At 41.9% G+C, this 22,738-nt stretch overlaps 1 protein-coding gene across 1 annotated transcript in view; it reads left to right on the top strand.

Moving 5' to 3' along the window:
• USP24 (ubiquitin specific peptidase 24) overlaps window positions 1-22,738 on the top strand; it is a 4,679,666-nt gene that overhangs the window by 1,757,415 nt on the left and 2,899,513 nt on the right. The window contains exon 23 of the mRNA XM_044085508.1: window positions 22,109-22,224. Within this exon, the coding sequence (XP_043941443.1) occupies window positions 22,109-22,224 (116 nt within the window). The remainder of the gene's footprint in view (window positions 1-22,108; window positions 22,225-22,738) is intronic.

Below are 22,738 nucleotides of genomic sequence, written 5' to 3'. Positions count from 1 at the left end.
TCTTCTAACAGTGACCCTTCTTGTCTTATTTGCTTTATAGTTTTCTCTATTCTATATTTCCATGATGGTAATTGATTTCTCCCCTTCCTTTCCCTCACTACCCTGTGTCCTTGTGGTAGAACTTTATCCGTTATTAATTTAGCTGCAGAGTAATATATCCTGTTTACTTTTGTTATATTGCATGGATCTCTACGAACAGTCCTAATCACTGTATTCATTTTTTATCAGACTTCTGACTTTTTGGGTTTTATTAACCTTCTGCAGTCTATTTCTTTCATTGATCTTAATATATCTGTCTGTCTATTAAATCAAGCAACTCTGCTTTTAGCTCATTTTCTTCCAAACTGAGGGCACATCCCTTGTTTTCCATTTCCTGCGGGCATTCTGTAGAAAGTTCTGTAGCATCTTCCTGTGGCACATTCTCTACAATTTCATCCGATGCCATCCGTTGCTCTGTCGTATGGATACTCACTGGCCTGTCACTCCTCAACATTGACTACATCAGAGTTTCCACAGTTTCCTATTCCTTCCCTTGCTGTCTAGCTTCAAGTGAATGTTTATACTGGTTTCCTGTGGAGGGCTCCAAAATATCTTCATATGGCACCTGACCAATTGCTTCCTGTTCCACTGGTTTCCCCTTAATTTGTATTTGTACTTGCTGCTAATATAGATTGATACACCTCCACATTTAGTCCCTGTCTATGTGGCTGATGGTCTAAATGTGTGGAAGGCACTGTAGCCATGTACTGCTGGAATACTTTGTCACTTTAAACCATGTCTTGGTAATGGCGCAGATGTCTATGTTCTCCAGAGTGAGGAGAGCATAACGGGTGTAGAGTTTTTTGTTAAGGCTCTGTACATTGAGCAGTAACAGCCTTAGGTTCCTTTGGGTTTTATTTGATATGTAGGTAGGTTAATCACTTTGGCTCCAAGGGAGTGGATAAAATTTTAGTCAAAATTCAAAAGCCGACTTTTTTTGGCAAAGCAACGTGGTCTATTGACCATGTCCTCCCAGGCTGACAGATATTGAATCCCCTTGGGTTGACACCAGAAGCTAAGCCACTTGTTAGTCAGTCATTTTTTGTTCATGATTTGGCATTATCGTTGGTGAAGGTAGAATGCTGCTCAATGCAAGGCACATTCCAGTCTGAGACTCATTTGGAGAGGTCCATAATGTCTGTCTCCATATAATCTAGAGAGGTATGTCTCAGGTCATTTATGCCCACATGGACTGTGATAGAATCATACTGGTACCTGTGGTGCAGTGACGTCTTTGTGTGTGTGTGTGTGTGTGTGTGTGTGTATCTTGGTAGATTCTGACTCCAGATAAGCAACTAACCACAATCTTCTGTTTGTCCAGAAGTTAATATTAATTTGATATGATTTTTATTCATTTATATATAGATGTGTGTTTGTGTGCATTTGTTTGTATGTATATATATATATATATATATATATATATATATATATATATATATATATATAAAACACACACACACACATATGTACAGTCAGGCTATTGTCTATCTGTGATGCCTACTGTGGGTTTGTTATGTGGCACAGCCCAAGAAAAAATGTTATTTCTTTACACTGAGCTTATTTTGTCTTTCTCTAATTATGGCCATGTAGTATGACTTTTGGCATGACTGTCTTTTTTTTACACTCTCGCACTCTCACGCACTCTCACACACACACACTTCTTTCAGGAAGGACTTCTTATGTGACTTGCCACCTTGGAATTTGAGTAAAAGGATTGAAAAGTGCTTTGCAGTGAGGCATATTTAAAATTTGTCTGGAGTTGTCTTTTTAGTAAAACATAACATATTAGTAGTTTGTACCTCAAATGACCATACACTACAGAAAATTGTCATTCTCTGGTCTCTTGTCACTGGAGCAGCCTTAGAAATTAACAGCATGTCATTTAAACCAATTTTGTTAGAATCCAAATCTTGTCTCACTGGGAATCTGCTGCTGCTGTTAGTGACTTTGCTTGACCCCATAGGTGGATATGGGATTAAGCCTTCATATTTCACCATCAGTAATCAGGAACAAGGGTCTCCCTGAATATCATTAAATATGTTTTTTTAGTAGTTACTTCATATTAAAGCTTAGTGTGATTTTATGTGGCTGTTTTTTCAAAATGTAATGCGTTTTTGAAATGTTGAGCAAACTGCCATTTTTTGCCCTTTGTTCTGTTTAATCCTCTTAGTGGAGGAATCCTTTTATAAATAAAAGAACTTTATTTTATAGCTGTATTTACATAATCTACATTCACCTTATTTAAATGGAAATTAGCGAATAACTAATGAAGTATTGTTCTTACATGTAACTCTCTGCTAATGCGCAAGTCAAAGATTTCTGACTGGTCATGTATTTAGTTATTAAATGTGGTCAGTCCCTTTTGAGTAATCTGACAAACTCATTAACAGGTCTGTCTGAAGTTTTTGTACTTATAACCAATTTGTCAGTCAGTGCCTTGCCCACTGATTCCTGAAGTTTAGTTGCCCACCCTATTCATTCATCACTCATTGTTTTACACTGGTCCTGCAGTTTCCAGTCAAAGAGTAGTTTAGTCTTTCCTTATCCACTTGGCTATTAGTTCTTCCCAGTTTTTTGAGGCGGTCAGTGTAGGGCATTTGTTTGCGGCCAGTAATTCGCTCTGTGAGGTACTTCTGTGGCCTTTCCAGCTGCTGCAGATGTCTTGTGAGGTACATTCCAAAAGGGGCATTGTACTCTATAATGGGTCTAATGAGTGTCGAGTGGAGGGGAACAATGACTTCTTTTTTCCTGGATGAGAACCCTTTTATGATGAGGTGTGCCACGTAGAAGGACTTCCTGACTACTGTGGCGAGATGACTATCAAAGGAGAGACTACTGTCCACCTGTGTCCCAAGGTGTCTCATCACGCATTCGGTGTTAAGTAGATTGCTGCCTATGTGGTAGTTCATGGGTTCAGAGTTTTTACCAAAGGGGATGACACTGCACTTTTTGGCATTGAGCTTGAGGCCATGGCTCTGACACCAGGCAGCTGTCTCAGCGAGGCCCTTCTGTAGGATGTCCACATCATTTGGGGACTTGACTATGGCTCCTAGTTTTCAGTCATCTGAGAACTTCATTAGCCAGAGACCTTCTGTGTTAGCCTGTACTTCAGAGAAGTAGATACCAAACAGGGGAGGTCCCAGGATGGTGCCCTGTGGTACTCCACTTGTCACTGCTTTGAGGTCAGATTTGGAGTCTGCAACTTTTACAATGTGGGTACTGTCAGTGAGCCAGTTGGCAACCCATCTTGTGACGTAGGGGTTTATACCTAGTTTAGTGAGTTTAGCTATTATTCCAGAAGGGGGATGGTGTCAAAAGCCTTGGCGAGGTCAAGATAGGCTGTGTGAACCACCTTGCCCTCATCTACGGCTTTGGTGACTGCCTCAAAGAAGTCGATCAGGTTCAGGAGGCATGATCTGCCTTTCACAAACCCGAACTGGGTGGGATCCAGAGTTTGGAGGTTACCAATGTCTTTGTTTATGAGTTCCATGATGATACGTTCCATGGCCTTGCAGACCAAGCTCGTCAGACTAATAGGTCGATAGTTCCCGGGATCAGTGGTGGCTCCCCCTTTGTGGAGTGGGATAACTGTTGCTGTGCGCCATTCAGTGGGCACAAAGCCTGATGCGAGGCTATTATTGAACATGGTGCTTAAGTGGGGAGCCAGTTCGTTCTGAAGTTCGTGTAAAACTCAGCCTAAGATGTTGTCCGGTCCCATGGATGCTGTGTTTTTGGCTTTAGAGAGTTCAGCTTTTACCTGCATAGTTGTGATTACAGGGACTCTGCATTCTTCCTGTATAGATATGGGCCCTTTAGGGGGTGAGAGGGGGGTAAAGTTAGCACTGAACCTACCTGCCAGGATGTTGGCAATATCAGTTGGTTCTGTAATTTTCATGCCTTTGTGCTGTAACTCAGAGCAGATCTGGGTAGGTGAAGGAAAATCATTTTAATCTGTTTTGGGTATAGAAGTACCTATGCAGGAATTTGTGTGAATATTCTGAAATGTATGGACTTCATTTCATAACTAGGTGCCTCACAAATATTTTGTCATTGTTCTTTAGGTATTTGTTTGATTCTTTTTTTCTCCCAATACATTCTCAGTGCATCCAACAGATTTTGAAAATTACTGTGCCGTATTTCATAGTTTGTACTTGTATTTTTTTTGTTTATTTCTATTCTCTGTTCTGCTATGAATTTTGCTAATTTTTGGAATTTTATTCCTTTAGATCTCTAGCATTGTGTACAGTTGCTTTGAAACCCCGATATAGCAGCCAGTATCTTCCATTCTGGTAGACTCCCTCCAAAGCTTCTGTTCTCATTGCCTTGTCTTCAGCTCTTCTCATTCAGATTCTGCTTCCATGTATAATCTTTTTGTAGATATTAGTCAAACCAATAGGTTCTCACTTCTTTTATTTTTAAAGTGTAAAACATGTTTGTCAGGCCTTTCTCTTATCACCTTAGACCACTGTCAACTTCCTGTTGTCCCCTCTTTTTTTCCCTTTGACAACACATTGTATATTTCTGTTTTACCAAGTAGCATTCCAGTCTTATCCGGGAAATTTTGTAATAATCTTACAAATCTGGAAAGCCCAGTCCACCCTGGTTTACTGCAACAATTAGCCTCTTTCATTTTACCTTTGTTTTTTGTCCCTTTTCTCATCTTGCTGATATAAGAAGGTTTGCCATGTATATAAATAACAGGGGTACCAGAAACACTTAAATTGCCTGTATTTTGGCATCTAGTTGTAGCACCATCTTTTTTTCCAAATTTTAAGTTTTTTTAATTACTTTCTATCTGGTTTCTTCCCATATTTCTCTGGCTGCCAGATTTACTTTAATAAATTGTGCCACTGTACAATTCTTGATCTCCACAAGTAAGGATATTGTAATAAATTGAATACTGAGGCATAATTTACAGTACTTCCTTCAGTTTAGAGCAGAGGAGCTCTTGCACTGTAGATGAAATCAGAAGGTGGCATCATAGTATTGACATATATACATGGATTAGTGTAGTTTTGAACACAAACCTATTGTCAGCAAGTCATTCCTGCATAGAATTAAAAAAGGGGAATATTTTGTTAATACTTACCAATCTTCACAGTCTTTGAGCTTAGAAAAGAAAATAGATGTTCTTCGTCTTCCATTGCTGCAGTCCTGACTATTGGGTATAGTCCGCTGGCCGAGTATAGAGGTGCCGTCGGTCGGTCAGGCGCTGGGAAGACTGATCGAATCGTCCAGGGTACTTAATCGCATGACCGGACGCCATATCCTCAGTCTTTTTGCCGCATGGTCCGATGCAGAAGCAGTTTTGCAGTGCAGGTTGGCGTTCTGAAATATTTCGAAACCGAGTTTCAGACCGAAACAGAGTTACATTTGGTTTTCTTGCCTCAGTATTTTACGGATGTCAGAAAAAGTGAATAACTGTATTTCTTGTGGGAAACAGATACCTCATAGGGATTATCATACCTTGTGTATACCTTGTTTAGGGCCTGAGCACGACGTTGTTGGGTGCTAGGTTTAACAAACGCACTATTAAGAGGAGGTTAGATTGTGCCAGGTTAGTGTTTGGGAAGCGTTGTAATTATAAAATGCCGCCGGATGCTCCTCAAGAAGCTCAAGAAGCAAAGGATAAAACAGTGAAGCCTAGGGTTGATGAACCGGCAGTCCCGGACGACGGTTCTTTAGAAGGCTCAGTGGAGCCGGAGGTTTTGCCAGGAGTTTCCATGGAGTCCCAGGCTGAAACTATACTTTTACAGGATGTGCCCTCTCAGGAGGTAGGCCAGGCTGAGGGGCTTCTCAGGTGACTGTTCTTCCTCTCTTCCCAAGGTAGTTAGAGCCTCTCCTTCTGTTGCCAAAACTTCTTTGAGAGGTAGGCCTAGTTCAGCTTCAGTGGGGCTTCTCCTAGCATTTCGGTTCTGTACCTAAGAAACATATGCTTAAAATGGCAGAGGATTTGATTACTATGATTAGAGGTTCTATGCCCCGCCTGATAAGAGGCCTAGGGTGGAACCGAGTTTGATAGTTTTGAACAGTGTTCAGAGGCTTCAGAATCTTCTGTGGAAGATATGCAGGAGTATCCTACTTATTCTGATTCTGATGTGGATGATTCCATCCTACAGCTTCTCCGCCTGAGGATTTTTCATTTTCAGAGACTCTGCATTCCATGAGGGGGCACTTTAAATGGGAAGGCCAGGATTACTCTGATTCCAGGAAAAGGCTTAGGGAATTCTTGTTTTACCCCAGCATAGGCCTTTAGCTATTCCTCCTGTGTTGAATGTGGTGGAAGATGTTTTGCAGAGGCTTCCCTGAACCCTGACTCTTTGCCTCCTGCTCCTGTTAAGCCTGATAGGTATTATAGGGTGCGCTCATAAATATTTGTTTAAGAGTCCTAGGGGACCCAGAAACAATTTCTCAAGGGCCTAAAGGTGTTAAGGCTTCTGTGGTTAAAAATCCTGTTCCCACTGATAAAGAGGCAAGGGCTTTGGATAGGTGGGGAAAGAAAGTGTATACTTCTTCCACTCTAGCCATGAGAGCATTGAATTGTCAGTTTCACATGCTAAAATATCAGAATTATCTCCTTTCACAATTGAAATCTAAGGTGGATGCTTTGGCGGAAGGTATTGAGTGTAAAGAGTTGCTGGATTTGGTTCATGTGTCTGAACAAGTGGGTAAGCATTCTTTGCAATGTGGTTTTGATGCTGTACAGGCCTCCTCGAGGGTGGCTGCTACCAGTTCTGTTCTTCGCAGGCATGCCTGGTTGAAGGATCAGAATTTAGCTGAGCATGTTAAGACAAGGATTTTGGATGCTCCTTTACAGTCTGATGTGTTGTTTGGATCGCCTGTGGAAGCAGTTTTAAAGAAATGGAGGACAAGGCTAAGTCTATGCAAACTGTTAAAGATTTTTGCAGGTGCAGCCACCAAAGTTTAGTAGAAATTGGCCTGCTAAGGGGACATACCCTGCTTATGATTCCCAGTCTAGGGGTAGGTCTAGACGTGGTAGGGGCAGGGCTCAAGGTTCTTTTAGGCCTAGACAAGGGAGTTCACCTGCTCAGACTTCTGGTGAGGGCAGGGGTCAGTCCTTCGTAAACAGACCCAATGACCTGTCTTTTCAGCTGCCAGCAGATTCCCGTCTGGCAGCTCCTTTGGGAGGAAGACTGTCTCTTTTCAAAGAAAATTGGGATTTAATTACTCAAGACAAATGGGTGTTGGATATCATTCACCACGGTTACAGATTTTATTTCCATACAATGCCCCCTTTCAAAGGCATGCCAGACGTTCCTCCTCCACAAAGAAAAGAGGCTCACAAGCAAGTTTCTCAGTTACTTCAGATAGGGGCCATTCAGCCAGTCCCTGTATCAGAAAGGGGCCTAGGATTTTATTCTGTTCCTTGTACCAAAGAAGGGGAACACGTGGAGACCAATTTTGGATTTATCTCTCAACACGTTTTTGGACATTCCCAAGTTCAAGATGTTGACGTTACAACAGCTTTTACCTCTGCTGGGCAAAGATCACTGGATGGTAACTTTAGATCTCAAGGAAGCTTACCTTCATGTGCCTATAAGGCTAAGTTGCAGGAAGTATCTGCGGTTTCGAGCTGGAAATTCTCATTATCAGTTCTCTGCATTGCCCTTTGGCTTATCTACCAGAGTATTCACAAAGGTTCTGGCTCCAGTGATAGCTTACTTCAGGCTTCAAGGAATTCAAATCTATCCTTACTTGCCAGACTGCCTGATTCTGGCTCAAGAAAAGGAAGACCTTCTACAGCATCTGGAATATGTTATAGCAGTGCTAAGATGCCTAGGGTATTCTGTGAACGAAATAAAGTCCAGTCTAGTACCCTCTCAGGACATGTGCTTTCTGGGTGTGAGACTGAATACAGCAGCCCAGATGGCCTTTTTAACCCCGGACAAACAAAAGAGTCTGTCACTTTACTTCCATCAACTATCTCATCAGTCCGTGCTGACTGCAAGGACAGTCCTTCAAGCATTAGGGTTCATGGCATCTTGTATTCTGGTGCTTCCCAATGCCAAACTGCATATGAGGAAGCTACAGTGGTATCTCAAAAATGTATGGACACAGCATTGCCAGGATTTGGACACTGTCATTCAAATAATACCTTGCCTTCAAAAAGAATTCTTGTGGTGGGCTCAGGAATGTCACCTAAACAAGGGACTCTCTGTGACCCGGCCAGAGGCAAGTCAGATCTTAACGACAGATGCCTCGGACCTTGCTTGGGGAGCTCATCTAAATGGAAAGTGGATACAAGACAAGTGGCCTGCCAGACTACAGCATCTACATATCAACATGAAGGAGATGTTAGCAGTCCAGTTTGCATTAATGGCTTTCAAGGAGTTACTTCTTCCAGGGCAGGTGTTGATTCTAACAGACAACACAACTGTCATGTGGTGGTACAACAAGGGGAACACATTCTTATCCTCTATGCAGGCAAGCAATGATTTTATGGGAGACTGCGCTAAGCTTGCAACTAACTCTTCAGGCAAGGTTTCTGCCAGGAGCACAGAACTCCTTAGCAGATGTGTTAAGCAGACAAATCATGGATCCCAGTGGAAACTGGATCTTCATGTATTTCAGAAACTGACAGTGTCATGGGGAACTCCAGACATAGATCTGTTCGCTTCTCCACTAAACCACCAGCTGCCAAAGTATTGCACAAAGGGTTTCATCACACAGCTTGGAAAGTGGATCGCTGTCTTTCAGTTGGAAAACCTTCATGTGTATGCCTTTCCACCTCTGCCTCTTCTTCCAAAGGTATTATTAAAGGTCAGACAAGACAGGCCGAGGATGATTTTGATAGCTCCAGATTGGCCTCGGCAACACTGGTACCCACTACTACGGAGTCTGGTACAGAAGCCTCCATGGCCTTTACCTCTGATTCCTCATCTGTTATCTCAGAAGGACGGTCATCTGCTCAATGTCAAGCTTCATTCTCTTCATCTAACAGCCTGGCATATTCTGTGTTGAAACACAACAGGTCTCAACTTCCTCAACAAGTTTTAAATGTGATTATGGAAGCTAGAAGACCTAGTACAAGGAGAGTGTACGAGAAAATGGAAGAGATTTTTATTTTGGAGTACAGCAAAGAATTTGGAGATTTCTGAGCCTAATTTGACTGTGGCTCTTCAATATCTTACTGAGTTATTGGACAAAGGTTTGTCCTTCTCTTCCATTAAGATTCATGCTGCAGCAATTTCAGCTCACTATGATTGTGACCCACCTTTGTTATCCTTTGTTCAAGCAGTTTCTTAGGGGCAAAGAATATAAGACCCCGAGCTCCTACTCCTGCTTGGGATCTCAATTTTGTGTTGGAAAAACTTACTCTACAACCTTTTGAGCCTGCAGCTACTGCTGAATTGAAATACTTGTCATGGAAGACTGCTTTTCTGTTGGCTATTACTTCTGCAAGAAGGGTGTCTGAGTTGCAGGCCCTTATGGCAGTAGAGCCCTTTTGATTTTCCATACTAATCCTTCCTTTATGCCTAAGGTGGTTTCTAGTGTGGCTTTAAACCAAACTATTCATTTGCACGTTTTATGCAGACCCTCAAAATAAAGGGAAAAGATTTTGCACACTTTAGATGTACACAGGCAATTCGTTATTATTTAAGCAGAACTAAGGATTTTAGGCAGTCCCAGCAGTTGTTTGTTTCTTTTGCTTTGAGTTCACAGGGCAAGCCTGTGTCAAAACAAACTATTTCTAGGTGGATTGGCTTTTGCATTGCATTTTGTTATTCCCATCATGGCAAGGAGATTCCAGCTGGGATTAGGCCTCATTCCACTAGGGCTACTGCCACTTCAACAGCATTTCTAAGGGGGGTGGCAACTAAGGATATTTTGGAAGCAGCTACTTGGAGTTCAGTGCATACTTTCTCTAAGCATTATCACCTTCCTATCTACTCTAAGTCTAGGGCTGGTTTTGCCACAGCTGTTTTGCAAGGCATGTTGTCAGCTCCTACTTCTTTATGATTTGCCAGCCTCCTTACCTCTGCTTTGGGATTCTACCCAATAGTCAGGACTGCAGCAATGGAAGGCGAAGAACATAGTACAGTTTTGTACCTACCATAAATGTAGATGTTCGAGGATTCCATTGCTGCAGTCCATTTCCCTCCCTCCTTCCCCTCTGTATTTAGGGGTGGTTGTGTAGGTGAGTTACATGCTTATATTTTTGTATATATTGTATATATTGTACATGTTTTGGTGCAGGTTTTTGGGACTTGTCTTTTTAGGGTCTTCTGACATCTGGGGCAAGAAAAGACTGAGGATATGACGTCGGTCATGCGCATTAGTACCCTGCAGCTTATACTCTGGTATTCGGGCCGACTGGACTATACCCAATAGTCAGGACTGCAGCAATGGAATCCTCGAACATCTACATTTATGGTAGGTACAAAACTGTACTTTGCCTTACATTGATTATTCATTAGAAAACTGCCACTGACATATAGTAGAAGGTTGAACACTCCAAGGATGATGGGGAATTACTTAATGTTTCCTTTTTTGAGGCTTATCTGACAGTGTTTCATCAGAATAGTTAAGGGTTTTATGCACAGGCTAAATTATGAGGCCATTGATTATATGGATAAAATTTCCCATATCTGTCTTAGCTGAAAATTGGAACGGTCTTCACCTCTGCAGGCTTCCCATCACCAAATTGTACATTGGTGAGTTCCACAGCGTTTCTTACTGAGCTCAGATTAGTATTTTGTCTGCCTCTGATGTCTGTCATGGAAGGAAGTAAAAATAAAAACAGGAAGTAGACCTGTCCTGTGATTTCTTTTCTATCACTTAGTTTGGTTTCCTGTTGTCCATGCAGTTTTCTTTTTCAGAGATTCATGGGTAACAACAATACTTGTCAGCACAAAATGACCCCAGATGATTTGGCCTTTTAGTCGTGTACTTAATGGGCGGCCATGGTGGTGCAGGGGTTAGCGTTGCCGCCTCACAGCAAGAGGTTCTCTGGTTCGATCCTCGGTTGTGGTGCCTTCTGTGCGGAGTCTGCATGTCCTCCCTGTGGTTGCGTGGGTTTTCTCCGGATGCTCCGGTTTCCTCCCACATCCCAAAGACATGCTGTAGGTGGATTGGACACACTAAATTGGCCATAGGCATGAGTGCGTGCGTGTGTGTGCCTTCTGTGGAAGGTTGGGCGCTGGGCTGGCAACTCGACACTGTAAAACTCCACTGCCAGTTATGAGCAGACAGTGATCCGCTGTGGCGACCCCTAACCGGGAAAAGCCGAAAGAAGTAGTCATCTTTGTGTACTTAATATTTTCCTTATGATGGTTTCTGTTGGCATAAATTTGTGGTGGTGCAGCGGTAGCGTTGTTGCCTCACAGCAAGAGGTTCTCCTGTTCGATTCTCGGCTGGAGTGCGGGGAGTGCCTTCTGTGTGGAGTCTGTATGTCCTCTCTGCATTTGGGTGGATGTTCAAAAGAAATGCGTAAATGGGCATGCCTTAGTTTAATGTTGAACGTCAAGCTGGCACCTCGGCATTCGTGAAAATCTACTGCCAATCATTAGTGGACCGGAGTTCCACTGTGGCGACCCCTAACTGGGAAAAGCCGAAAGACAAACAACAAACTCTTCATTGTGGTGCACCATAATGCTGAAGAAGCACCCGAAGGAAGTTTTTTTTTGGAAGAAATTGAGGTCTCTGCTTTCTTATGACAAAAATCAGTGCTAAGTAACATCAGTGGCATACCAGGGAGCAGGACAAGTGTGTCCTGCATTTTCAGTTGCCTGTGAAGTTTCACAGAGTAGCTCATACAGTTCATCCTTTCTCCTGTCCTCTTCCTATAAATGTTTTTAAAAATATCTAAGTTCTTTATTTACTTTGGGTTCTCATCCGTCCTGCCAGTCCCTAGTATTTCCAGTTTTTACAATCTCCCTTCCTTCTTTGCCTTATCTAAGTTTTAATACCAATGTCTTTTATGATTTAGAACTATACTCAGAAATATCTAATAGGACTTTTCCTTCACCATTAATTTTCTCTGATGAGCTCTTTGCTTACTGTCTGACAGCTCCCTACTTCCTGTTGGTGTCAAATCAGTTCCATTATTATGCTTTTATATTTGCTAGTCCATGTAGGGTAAAATATGTGGCTCTCATTCCAGTAAGTCCTCTCCCTTTTTTGAAACAACTCCTTTAGCTTTATCTTCAGTGTATTTCTAGTCTTTCTAATTTCCCCATTATTTATGCTTAATGTCCCTAAAGCCATCTTTAAATTGTCCATCACATGACTCTTGAATTCATCTTTATGTAACTTCACTGTTTGAAAGTGCTTTTGCTTTTCTTTTTCTTAACTGACATTTTCATCTGAATTAAGATTGTGGCATGCTCTGTTAGACATGTTGGGTATTATCAAAAAACTTCACTAAATAACTAAGTTCTTACCATATAGATCCCCTACCCAGTCTTGCCCAATTATGTCTCTTTGAAAAGGTGTACTCTTTTCTTAGGTAACCCCTAACCTACTTCTACCACCCCAGATTTTTTTAAAGAATGTTTCAATAACTTATCCTCTTTGGACACTGCTGTCCCCCTTGGGCCTTCTGAAGTATTTACTTTATCTGTCACTATATTCCAGTCCCCACTACCAGTAAGTATCACCTGATTGATAGCTTAGCCTATCAAACAATGTCTTTAATTCACATTCCCTGACATTGACATCTTACAATAACATGTCTATATAATAGATCTTTCTTTCTTTTCATTTATCATATGTGCTTTCTTGTATACTACCATTAGCATTCTTTTCCTGACATCGAAGTACTTCTCTTTTCCTGACTCTTGTATACTTTGCTAAGTACCCTTCCCTGAATCCCTTTATTATCTCTTTATGTTCCTGTCTGTTTAAATGCATCTCCTGTAACATTGCACTTCAGTCTTCCTGATGTATGTAAGGATCTTTTTCACTTTTGGATGGCTGGTAAGACCATTTACATTTTGTGGTAGTAGTTTAAGCACCACATTCATACCATTATTTAATTCCTGTTTTTACTGTTTCCCTTGCTGTATCTTCAGTTTTTATGTGGCTGTAGAACCTATCCTAGCCAGCTGACTATAGCTGTCTGTCATAGGTTCATAGGTAGGTACTAGGCTATTGGCCCTATATAAGCCTAGCCTGGCTTTCGCCACCCAAGAAAATTATTTTCCTGTGCCCCTGTCGAGCAGAGCCACAGAAGTGATCCCTGGGGTGAATTTCCCATTTCCCGTCCAATCATCAAGATTTTTCTTGAAGAGTGCTAATGAGGAGCTCTGTTTGACATAGATAGGTAGTCTGTTCCAGAGTATGGGAAGTCTCTGGGACAGGAATCTATCCCTCCAGCATGTTCTGTTTATTGTGGTGACAAGGTTTAGGTCCCTAGAGCCTGTAGCTCGGAGGGATTGGGATTTCTTTAAGTGGAGCATGTCCAACAGCTCTGGGTTTGACATTATTAGCTCTTTTTATGTTCCTGTCTGTTTAAATGCATCTCCTGTAACATTGCACTTTAGTCTTCCTGATGTATGTAAGAATCTTTTTCACTTTTGGATGGCTGGTAAGACCATTTACATTTTGTGGTAGTAGTTTAAGAACCAAAATGTCAAACTACTTTTCTAGTTAGTCTTTTTGCCACAATGGAAAAAGACAGTTTGATTACTTTTGATGAGTTTCATTTCATGTTTGTGCCTTGCCCCAGTCTAGGGAAGTTTTTTGGTATTCCAAAAATGCATAAGGATGCCACTGATCCTCCATTTAGACACATTGTGTATAAGAAAAGTACTAAAACAGATAAGATTTATGAGTTTGTTGATTCTATTTTAACCAGATAGTCCGGACGACAACATTCTTTTTAAAGGACTCTTGGGCATTTTTTAATTATTTTTTTCTTCATCAGCCTACTGCAGCTGACAGGATGTTAGTTACGCTAGATATTGAATCCCTCTATACAAACATTGCACATACTGAGGGACTGGTTTAAGATTATTTCTGGTTAAACGGTCTGCTTTCCTTGCTGATTGACACTATTTGTGCTTTGATTTCTGTGGTGTTTCAGGGTAACTTTTTCCACATTAATGGAGTTAGCAGATAAAGGGAGTGGGGATGGGCTCAAAAATGACCCCCTGCATATGCCAGTCTTGTTCTTAGTGCGTAGGAGACAAACACACTTTTGAACATCTGTCTGGGTTTCAACATACCAGGCTATACAGATGCTATATTGATTTATTTTTTGCATGGCAAAGTTCACAGCAAGACCTGGACACTCTCATTCACTTCCTATCTCCTAGCATTCCATTTCTGAAGTTCAAAATCTCAGGCTGTGGCTTTTGTAGTACAATTCTTGGACATGAGAAATCACTCTTGGTACTAACTCATTGTGTTGGGATTCCAATATTTTCTGGAAGAAAATGTACTGTAATATTTTCTTGGATTTGAATAGTCAGTACCGGTTTTTCATGAAGAGAAATATTGTGAGAGGACAGTTCATTAGATATTCCCGCATTATTAGCAATGAGGATCATTTCTATAAAGAGCGACACTTCCTGATCAGCTTTTGTATGAATAGAATTTACCCTAACCCTCTACTTGATAGAATATCCACCAAAGTTGGTGAATCACAGGGCACCAAATTCAGACCGATACTTACGCGTGGTTTACAGAAAACATCCAACCAACAAGCAATTTTGGACCAAGCCCCACGAACACCCAGTCAGAATAATACCATGAACCAAACCCCCCCCCCCCCCGGATTGGAATGTACCCTTAGCTTCTCACTTTCCTATTTGTTTAGACCTTAAACCAATATGAGACATTATTTCCAGCAGGGATACTGCAGCAGTTCTGGGAGGTGCACCTGCTTTCTCACATTTCCTTTGAACCCTCGGATGATCCTTTTTTACTTGAACAAACAGTAAATGCTGATAAAACACCAGGCATGTTCCCCTGCAGCTCTTGTATTGTTTGCAATTACATTCACAAAGGTGCAGACTTTGTTTTCCAACATTGCAGTTTCACAGTTATTCACCGCAGGTATTTTGATTGCCATAGCTTGAATGTTTATGCTGGGGTATGTGACATTTGTAGTAATTTCTACATAGCTAGAACTTCTCACAAACTTTCCAACAGAATAAAAGAACATTGTGTAGCTGCCTGCAACAGGGACTTGAAAAATGCTTTGACTAAACAGAGTTTGTACTGTACAGAGTTCCAAAACTTTCCATTCATAGTGTTAGAACGGGTTGATGTTTTCTATGGGGACATGGATACTCTACTGAAGTAGCAGTTAATTCTAAATGCTGATTATTTCCTGGGGCTTAATAAAATGCTTAATATTAAATGTACTCTGCGATGGCATTGGTGACCCCTGAGCTACTTTCCTGCCTTTGATGTCTATTTTACTAAGTTCTTTAGGGTTTGTTTGAATTTTGTCTTCACCTACTTTATTGGCTTTGTACTTTTATTACACTTGATTACATTCGCACATAGGTAGCAGTTTGTATTTTGTTATGTAACAAGGACACATACGATGTTCATCGTGTTATACTGCTGCAGTCATCACACTTGGGTTATCCTGCCGTCAGGCGGTCCTGCAGTCGGCCGAATCCCAAAGTCTTGGTCTGGCGTCGCTTCTTCCTTGACGTCAGTGCGACAGGGGGATAAAAGAGGCAGCCGACGCCATTTCCTTCAGTCTTTCTTGCCGCGCGGTGCCCGAAGCAGAAGCAGTTCGCAAGTGCCGGTCGGCTAGCTCCTGAGATTTTCGAATCGAATTTCAGCCCGAAGTCTTCTCTAAAGCTAAGTACCCCTTTGGGAAAACTTTTCTTGCCTCAGACCGATGTCAGACAAAGTTAATAATTGCATTTCTTGTGGGAAGCAAATACCTCATAAGGATTTTCATTCTTATTGTATTCCTTGTATAGGCCCAGACCACGACGTCTCTGGTTGTCTGTTTTGTGCTAGGTTCAACAAACGTACAATCAAGCGTCGGGCAGATTTCGCCCGACATTATTTTGGCAGAAAATTTAATTATAGCATGTCGTCGGAGCAACCGACATCAGCAATGATTAAAAAACGCAAGGATAAGGACAGGCAACCAAGACCAGATACCGAGGCCTCAGCAAGGCCTGCCTCCGGTTCTCCGCTTTTCAGTGAGGCGCCTACGCAACCCCTGACTACCGCAGATTTAGAAATTCAAATGGCCTCCCAGACCAAATCAGCTGGGCCTCAGGAGCCGGTTCCATCTCACCCCTCGGACGCCAATCCTGAAAGTGATCTCGAGATTTTGGACGAGCCTTCGGTTTCTGAAGGTGTCTTCAAACCGACAACTATCTCAATTAAGTCTTATGCTAAACTTAAAGCCCCCTTAAAAGTTAGGAAACCGGGTCCACAGTCCTCCCCACAGGCCCCTATGCCTAAAAAACAGATGCTTAAGATGGCTGAGGATTTAATTACCCTTATCAGGGGTTCACAACCCCCTCCTGACAAAAGGCCTAGACTGGAGGAAGATAATCCTTCCTCTGACCAAGCATCCATTTCCTCAGCTAACTCTGACGACCAAGATTATTCCTTCCCTTCTTATGAAGACTCAGATGCTGAAGAGTCCATTCCCTTTGTCTCCCCCCCCTGAAGACTACTCTTTTGGGGAAACTTTACACACCATGAGCGAACACTTCCACTGGGAAGGCCAAGATTACTCTGACTAAGAAAAGACTCTGAGTTTCTTCTCCCACAGCATAGACCCCTTGCAATTCCTCCAGTTTTAGACATTTTGGATGATATTTACACCGAATCTAGTCTAAACCCAGATTCCTTACCTCCTGCACCAGCTAAACCGGACAGATACTACCGAGTTCCTGATTCTCATAAGTTTCTATATAAAAGCTCTGTTGCAGACCCCAAAACCATTTCCCAGGGTCCCAAAGGGGTTGAAAGGCCTCTACTGCTAAGAATCCACTACCTTCTGAAAGAGGTTCCAGAGCATTAGAAAGATGGGGGGAGAAAGTGTATACGTCTGCCACTTTGGCCATGAGGGCCTTAAACTGCCAATTCCACATGCTAAAATACCAGCAGTACTTGATTACACAATTAAAGCAGAAAATGATCCCTCAGACAGATCAAACTGATTTCAAAGAGATGCAGGATTTGCTGCATGCAGCAGAACAGGTGGGAAAGCATACCTTACAAGTGTGGTTTTGATTCATTGGAAGCCTCATGTAGAGCAGCTGTCACAGGATCTGTAATACGTAGACATACTTGGCTAAAAGAGCAAGCCTTACCAGAACATGTCAAAGCAAAATTATTGGATGCTCCATTGCAGAAAGATGTGTTGTTTGGTGTCAAAGCTGAGGAAGTTTTAAAGAAAGTGGAAGAAAAGGCAAAATTTATGCAGACAGTTAAAGATTTTTTACAGGTACAACCTCCTCGTTTCAGCAGAAACTGGCCATCAAAAAACTGGTCCTTTCCTGCATCAGACAGACCCCAAAGGGGTAGGTACAGACGCCCAAGGGGCAGAGGCCAGCCACAAGGTTCTTTCAGGCCTAGACAGTGGCATACAACAACTCAAAGAGGTGGAGACGAAAGATCTCAACCTTTCAGGAAACAAAGACAATGACTTCCCTCTTCGCCTGCCAAGCAAAATTGCCCTGGCAGCACCTTTGGGAGGAAAACTGGCTCTATTTTCACAAAATTGGCGCATCATAACAAAGGACAAATGGGTTCTGGATATTATTACCCGAGGCTACAGATTTCATTTTCACACTTTACCACGGATGAGTGGCATGCCAAATCTGCCTCCAAACCAATGGGCAGAGGCACAAATGCAAATTTCAGCTCTCATGGATATGAAAGCAATTCAAAAGGTACCTACAAAGGAGCAAGGTCAAGGTTTTTACTCAAGACTATTTCTAGTACCAAGAAAGGACAAAGCCTGGAGACCCATTTTAGACCTCTCAATTCTAAGCACTTACCTGGAGGTACCCAAATTCAAAATGCTCACACTACGGCAGCTTCTTCCCATGCTGGGCAAGGAGTCTTGGCTGGTAACGTTGGACCTCAGAGGCATACCTGCATGTCCCTATCCGACAAGATTGCAGAAGATACCTCCAATTTTTGGCAGGTGCAACGTCTGCATTGCCCTTTGGCTTATCTACTGCGCCCAGAGTATTTACGAAATTCCTGACATCAGTAATTGCATACTGCAGACAACGAGGAATACAAATTTATCCATATCTGGATGACTGATCGAAGCGGACAGCAAGGCCATTCAATTACAGCATCTGGCATTTGTAACAAAGCTGCTAAGTTGCCTAGGGTACACAGTAAACAAAAAGAAGTCAAAGCTAATACCCTCACAAGACATAATATTCCTGGGTGCCAGCTTAAATACAACGGCTCAGATGGCTTATCTCACGCCAGACAAACAAAAAACAACTGACTCAATACTTCAAAAAGATGGCAACGTTTACCCAGCTCACTGCAAGGAAAATCCTGCAGGCATTGGGGTTCATGGCATCCTGCATTCAACTAATTCCACATGCAAAGCTGCATATGAGGAAATTACAATGGTACCTGAAAAGTGTATGGACTCAACACAGGCACAGCCTCGAAACAAGTATACCTCTCATTCCCTGCCTTCAAAAAAGTTCCTATGGTAGGCTCAAGCATGTCAAATAAACAAGGGTCTTCCTTTTGTCTTACCTCCAGCAAACCAAACTATGACAACAGATTCTTCAGGCTACGCCTGGGGAGCACACATGGCAGGACAGTGCATACAGGGCAAATGGTCCCCAAAACAAATGCATCTACACATCAACCAAAAGGAGATGCTAGCTGTGCAAAATGCACTGACAGCCTTCAAGGACCTCTTGCATCCAGGACAACTACTAATAAGGACAGACAACACCACAGTTATGTGGTACATAAACAGGGAGGAACACACTCCTACCCTTTATGCAGACAGGCAATGACCTTGTGGAACACAGCATTGACTTTCCAAGTACAACTGCAAGCACAATTCCTGCCAGGAAAGGAAAACATATTGGCAGACGAATTAAGCAGAAATTTGGCAGATCCTCACGAGTGGAGACTACACCCACAAGTATTTTCAATGATGACTCAAAGGTGAGGACTCTCAGACATAGATCTATTTGCCTCCCCCAACAATTGCCAACTACAGAAATTTTGCACAAGGACTTATCATTCCCTAGCCTGGAAAGTGGACGCCCTATCATTCAGTTGGACAGCATTGACAGTCTATGCCTTCCCACCACTACCTCTCTTGACCAAGGTATTGCTGAAAGTCAGATCAGAGAGACCTCAAATGATCCTCATTGCTCCGGACTGGCCACGTCAGCACTGGTACCCATTACTAAGGACCTTGACTCACAGCCCTCCATGGATCTTACCTCAATTCCCACTTCTGTTGACTCGGCAAAACTCTCAGATCCTTCACAGTCAGCTCAGGACTTTAAATTTAGCTGCATGGAGAATACCTTGAATTATCAATCCACACTTCTCTCAAAGGACATCCTGAATGTCATTTTGGAGGCCAGGAGGCCCAGCACCAGAAAAACTTACTCAGACAAATGGAAAAGATTTTGTACATGGAACCAGGCTAAAGGCCAAAATCCTTGGATACCCAACATTCCTCAAATACTGCAATACTTAACTGAGAATGCTATACAAAGGCCTTTCTTTCTCATCCATTAAGATCCATGCTTCAGCCATTTCAGCTGAATATAATACGGATCCTCCCATATTCTCACACCCTTTACCAAGGCAGTTTCTTAGAGGGGCTAAGAATATAAGACCCCCCCCCCGAAAACCCCCAACGCCAGCTTGGGACCTCAACTTCGTTTTAGAAAAATTAACACTGCCTCCTTTCGAACCAGCCTTCTCAGCAGAACTACAATACTTGTCATGGAAAACAGCTCTGTTGATGGCTATCACCTCAACACGCAGGGTCTCAGAACTACAGGCACTTATGACAGTGGAACCTTTCATCATTTTCCATCAGGACAGAGTCTCTTTACGAACTAACCCTACCTTTATGCCAAAGGTAGTATCCAGTGTGGCTTTGAATCAGACCATTCATTTACCCACCTTTTACCCAAACCCCCAGAATAAAGGAGAAAGACTCATTCACTCTTTGGACATTCACAGACAGCTACGTTACTATTTGGATAAGACAAAGACCTTCAGAAAAACTGACCAGCTCTTTGTATCCTATGCTGCAGGTTCACAAGGAAAGGCTATTTCAAAACAGACCATCTCCAAATGGATAGCACATTGTATCCGCTTTTGCTACTCGCACCATGGGAAAGCAGTGCCTGTTAATATTAGGTCCCATTCTACCAGGGCTACAGCAACCTCAGCAGCCTTTCTCAGGGGGGTTCCAACCAAGGACATTCTGGAGGCAGCTACTTGGAGTTCAGTGCACACCTTTACCAAGCACTACCACCTTCCATTATACTCAAAAACCAGAGCTGGTGTTACCACTGCAGTTCTGCAGGGCATCTTAGCTTCACCTAACCCGTTTTAGTACCAGCCTCCCATCCATAGCTTTGGGATTCAACCCAAGTGTGATGACTGCAGCAGTATAACACAATGAGCATAGTACAGTTTTGTACCTACCATAAATGTAGATGTTTGAGTGTATATACTGCTGCAGTCCAGGTTACCCTCCCACCATCCCCTCTATATACCAGGGTGTTAGTTGTAACTCCATGTACATCAGTCTATTGGATGCATGCCTATATGGTGTATTTGCTAACAGCTAGTACTATTGTTTATCTACTAAGGTATTTTTGCATAGTTATTTGTACTGCCTTCCTAGTTGGGGGCACCTGACATCTGGAGCAAGAAAAACTGAAGAAAATGGCGTCGGCTGTCTCTCTTATCCCCCTGTCGCACTGACGTCAGGGAAGAAACGACAACAACCTGACGGCAGGATAACCCAAGTGTGATGACTGCAGCAGTATATACATTCTAACATCTACATTTATGGTACATACAAAACTGTACTTTTCTTATTGATTTTATTGTACCTACAAACAGTATTTATTCACCTTACCACTGCATTTATTTCAATAAAAAATTTTTCTGAAGAAGATCTTGCTACAAGTAAGGAATGAAAGCGCTTAACACTAGTTCTGCTTTGTCTGTCTTGCCCAGTGAAAGAAGTTTTATTTGCATTTAGTTTCTTCTTTTTGCAATCGGTTCTTCAGTTTTTATTTATATATATATATATATATATATATATATATATATATATATATATTATTGCAGGTGACACCTCCTGTAGTGTGTGTCTGGGGGGGCAGTATTTGCCCTGAGGCTATAATCTCCAGTACACTTCCTGAAAGCTTCCAGCAACTCAAGAAAATTGAAATACTTTCCCTTTTCTTTGAATTGTTGTGACCTTGGAATGACTGTTTGTTGGAGAATGGCATATGAATACAGAGCCTATAAGATGGAGATTCCGGGGGGCTCAGTTCCCTGCAAAAATGCTTTAAAAGTAGGCTATTTATTTTATTTATTTATTTAACATTTGGTAACCGGGAAAGTCCGACTTGGAACAAAGCCAATTTTCAGCAGATGCCCGGGGAGAAAGGCTCCAGATGCATGTCTTTGTAATGTGGGAGGAAACCCACATGAACGCAGGGAGAACATGCAGACTCCACACAGAAGGCACCCCAGCCGAAAATCGAACCGGAGAACCTCTTGCTGTGAGGCGACAATGCTACTGCTACACCACTGCGCCGTCCGGTGCATTAATGTATATGTATAAATGTATATTTGCAGTAGTTAAGTGGGCTAGGAAAACTGTGGTTTCCAAGCTGGGTATTGGTATATATGCTATGTTTGAATATTACACTGCTAAGTTACAGAGTATTTATTGCTGTAATTACTGAGCAGAGGGAATAAAACAGTGTTCTGTATTTATGTGGTGGATAGTTTCATTTTCTTGCTTTTTCAGCTTTAATGTCCGCTTTTAATATTGGAGATTTCGTTATTTTTATGGTAAACTGCACTTCTCATTTAATGTAATTTTACACACGATATTTTAATTTTTTTGTTTTAGGCTGCAAGCTCAGCACTTGGAGGCCCTACATTAACGCATGCTGTAACTAGAGCCACAAAAATGCTAACTGCAACAGCCATGCCTACAGTAGCCACGTCTGTGCAGTCACCTTCTAGGTAATTAGTTGTCATAAGAGAATTTTCTTGTAATGTTTCAGGTTACAGTTTTAAGAGCTGTATAACACTTAACAGTAAAAGTTAGATTTTTTGCTTTAATCAGTTCTTCCATACAGTCTTAACATTTTCCCATAAGTGAAAAATGGTTTGTTGAAAAATACATTTCTTTACAAAAAGATTTTTTTCTTCATACTTGTTTAATTTCCTTGCTTTATATTTCCTGATTTCTAGCTTCCTTCTAATGTTAAGTATTTAATTAACAGCCTATGTAAAGAAGTCCGAGAACATTTTCAGCAATGACCTTGTCAAAGGCAAATTTGCATAGTATATTAAAAAGATACTCACGTAAAATAAGAAAAAAATCAGAGACAAAATGTTGACCGCAAACAGACTCAAGTGTAACACAGAAAAAAATATTGTGGAAACCATTGGCCCAAAACTAACGAGGAGGGTCTGATACAGTAAGCACAGAAGGAAGTCAAAAATAAATAAATATAAAAAGAAAGGCACCTAT

This window comes from Protopterus annectens, chromosome 10.part0 (assembly GCF_019279795.1).
Source record: "Protopterus annectens isolate FY-2018-M chromosome 10.part0, PAN1.0, whole genome shotgun sequence".
Lineage (NCBI taxonomy): Eukaryota > Metazoa > Chordata > Ceratodontiformes > Protopteridae > Protopterus > Protopterus annectens.
The sequence above is the reverse complement of the archived record's forward strand: the minus strand, read 5'-3'. Positions and strand labels throughout refer to the sequence as shown.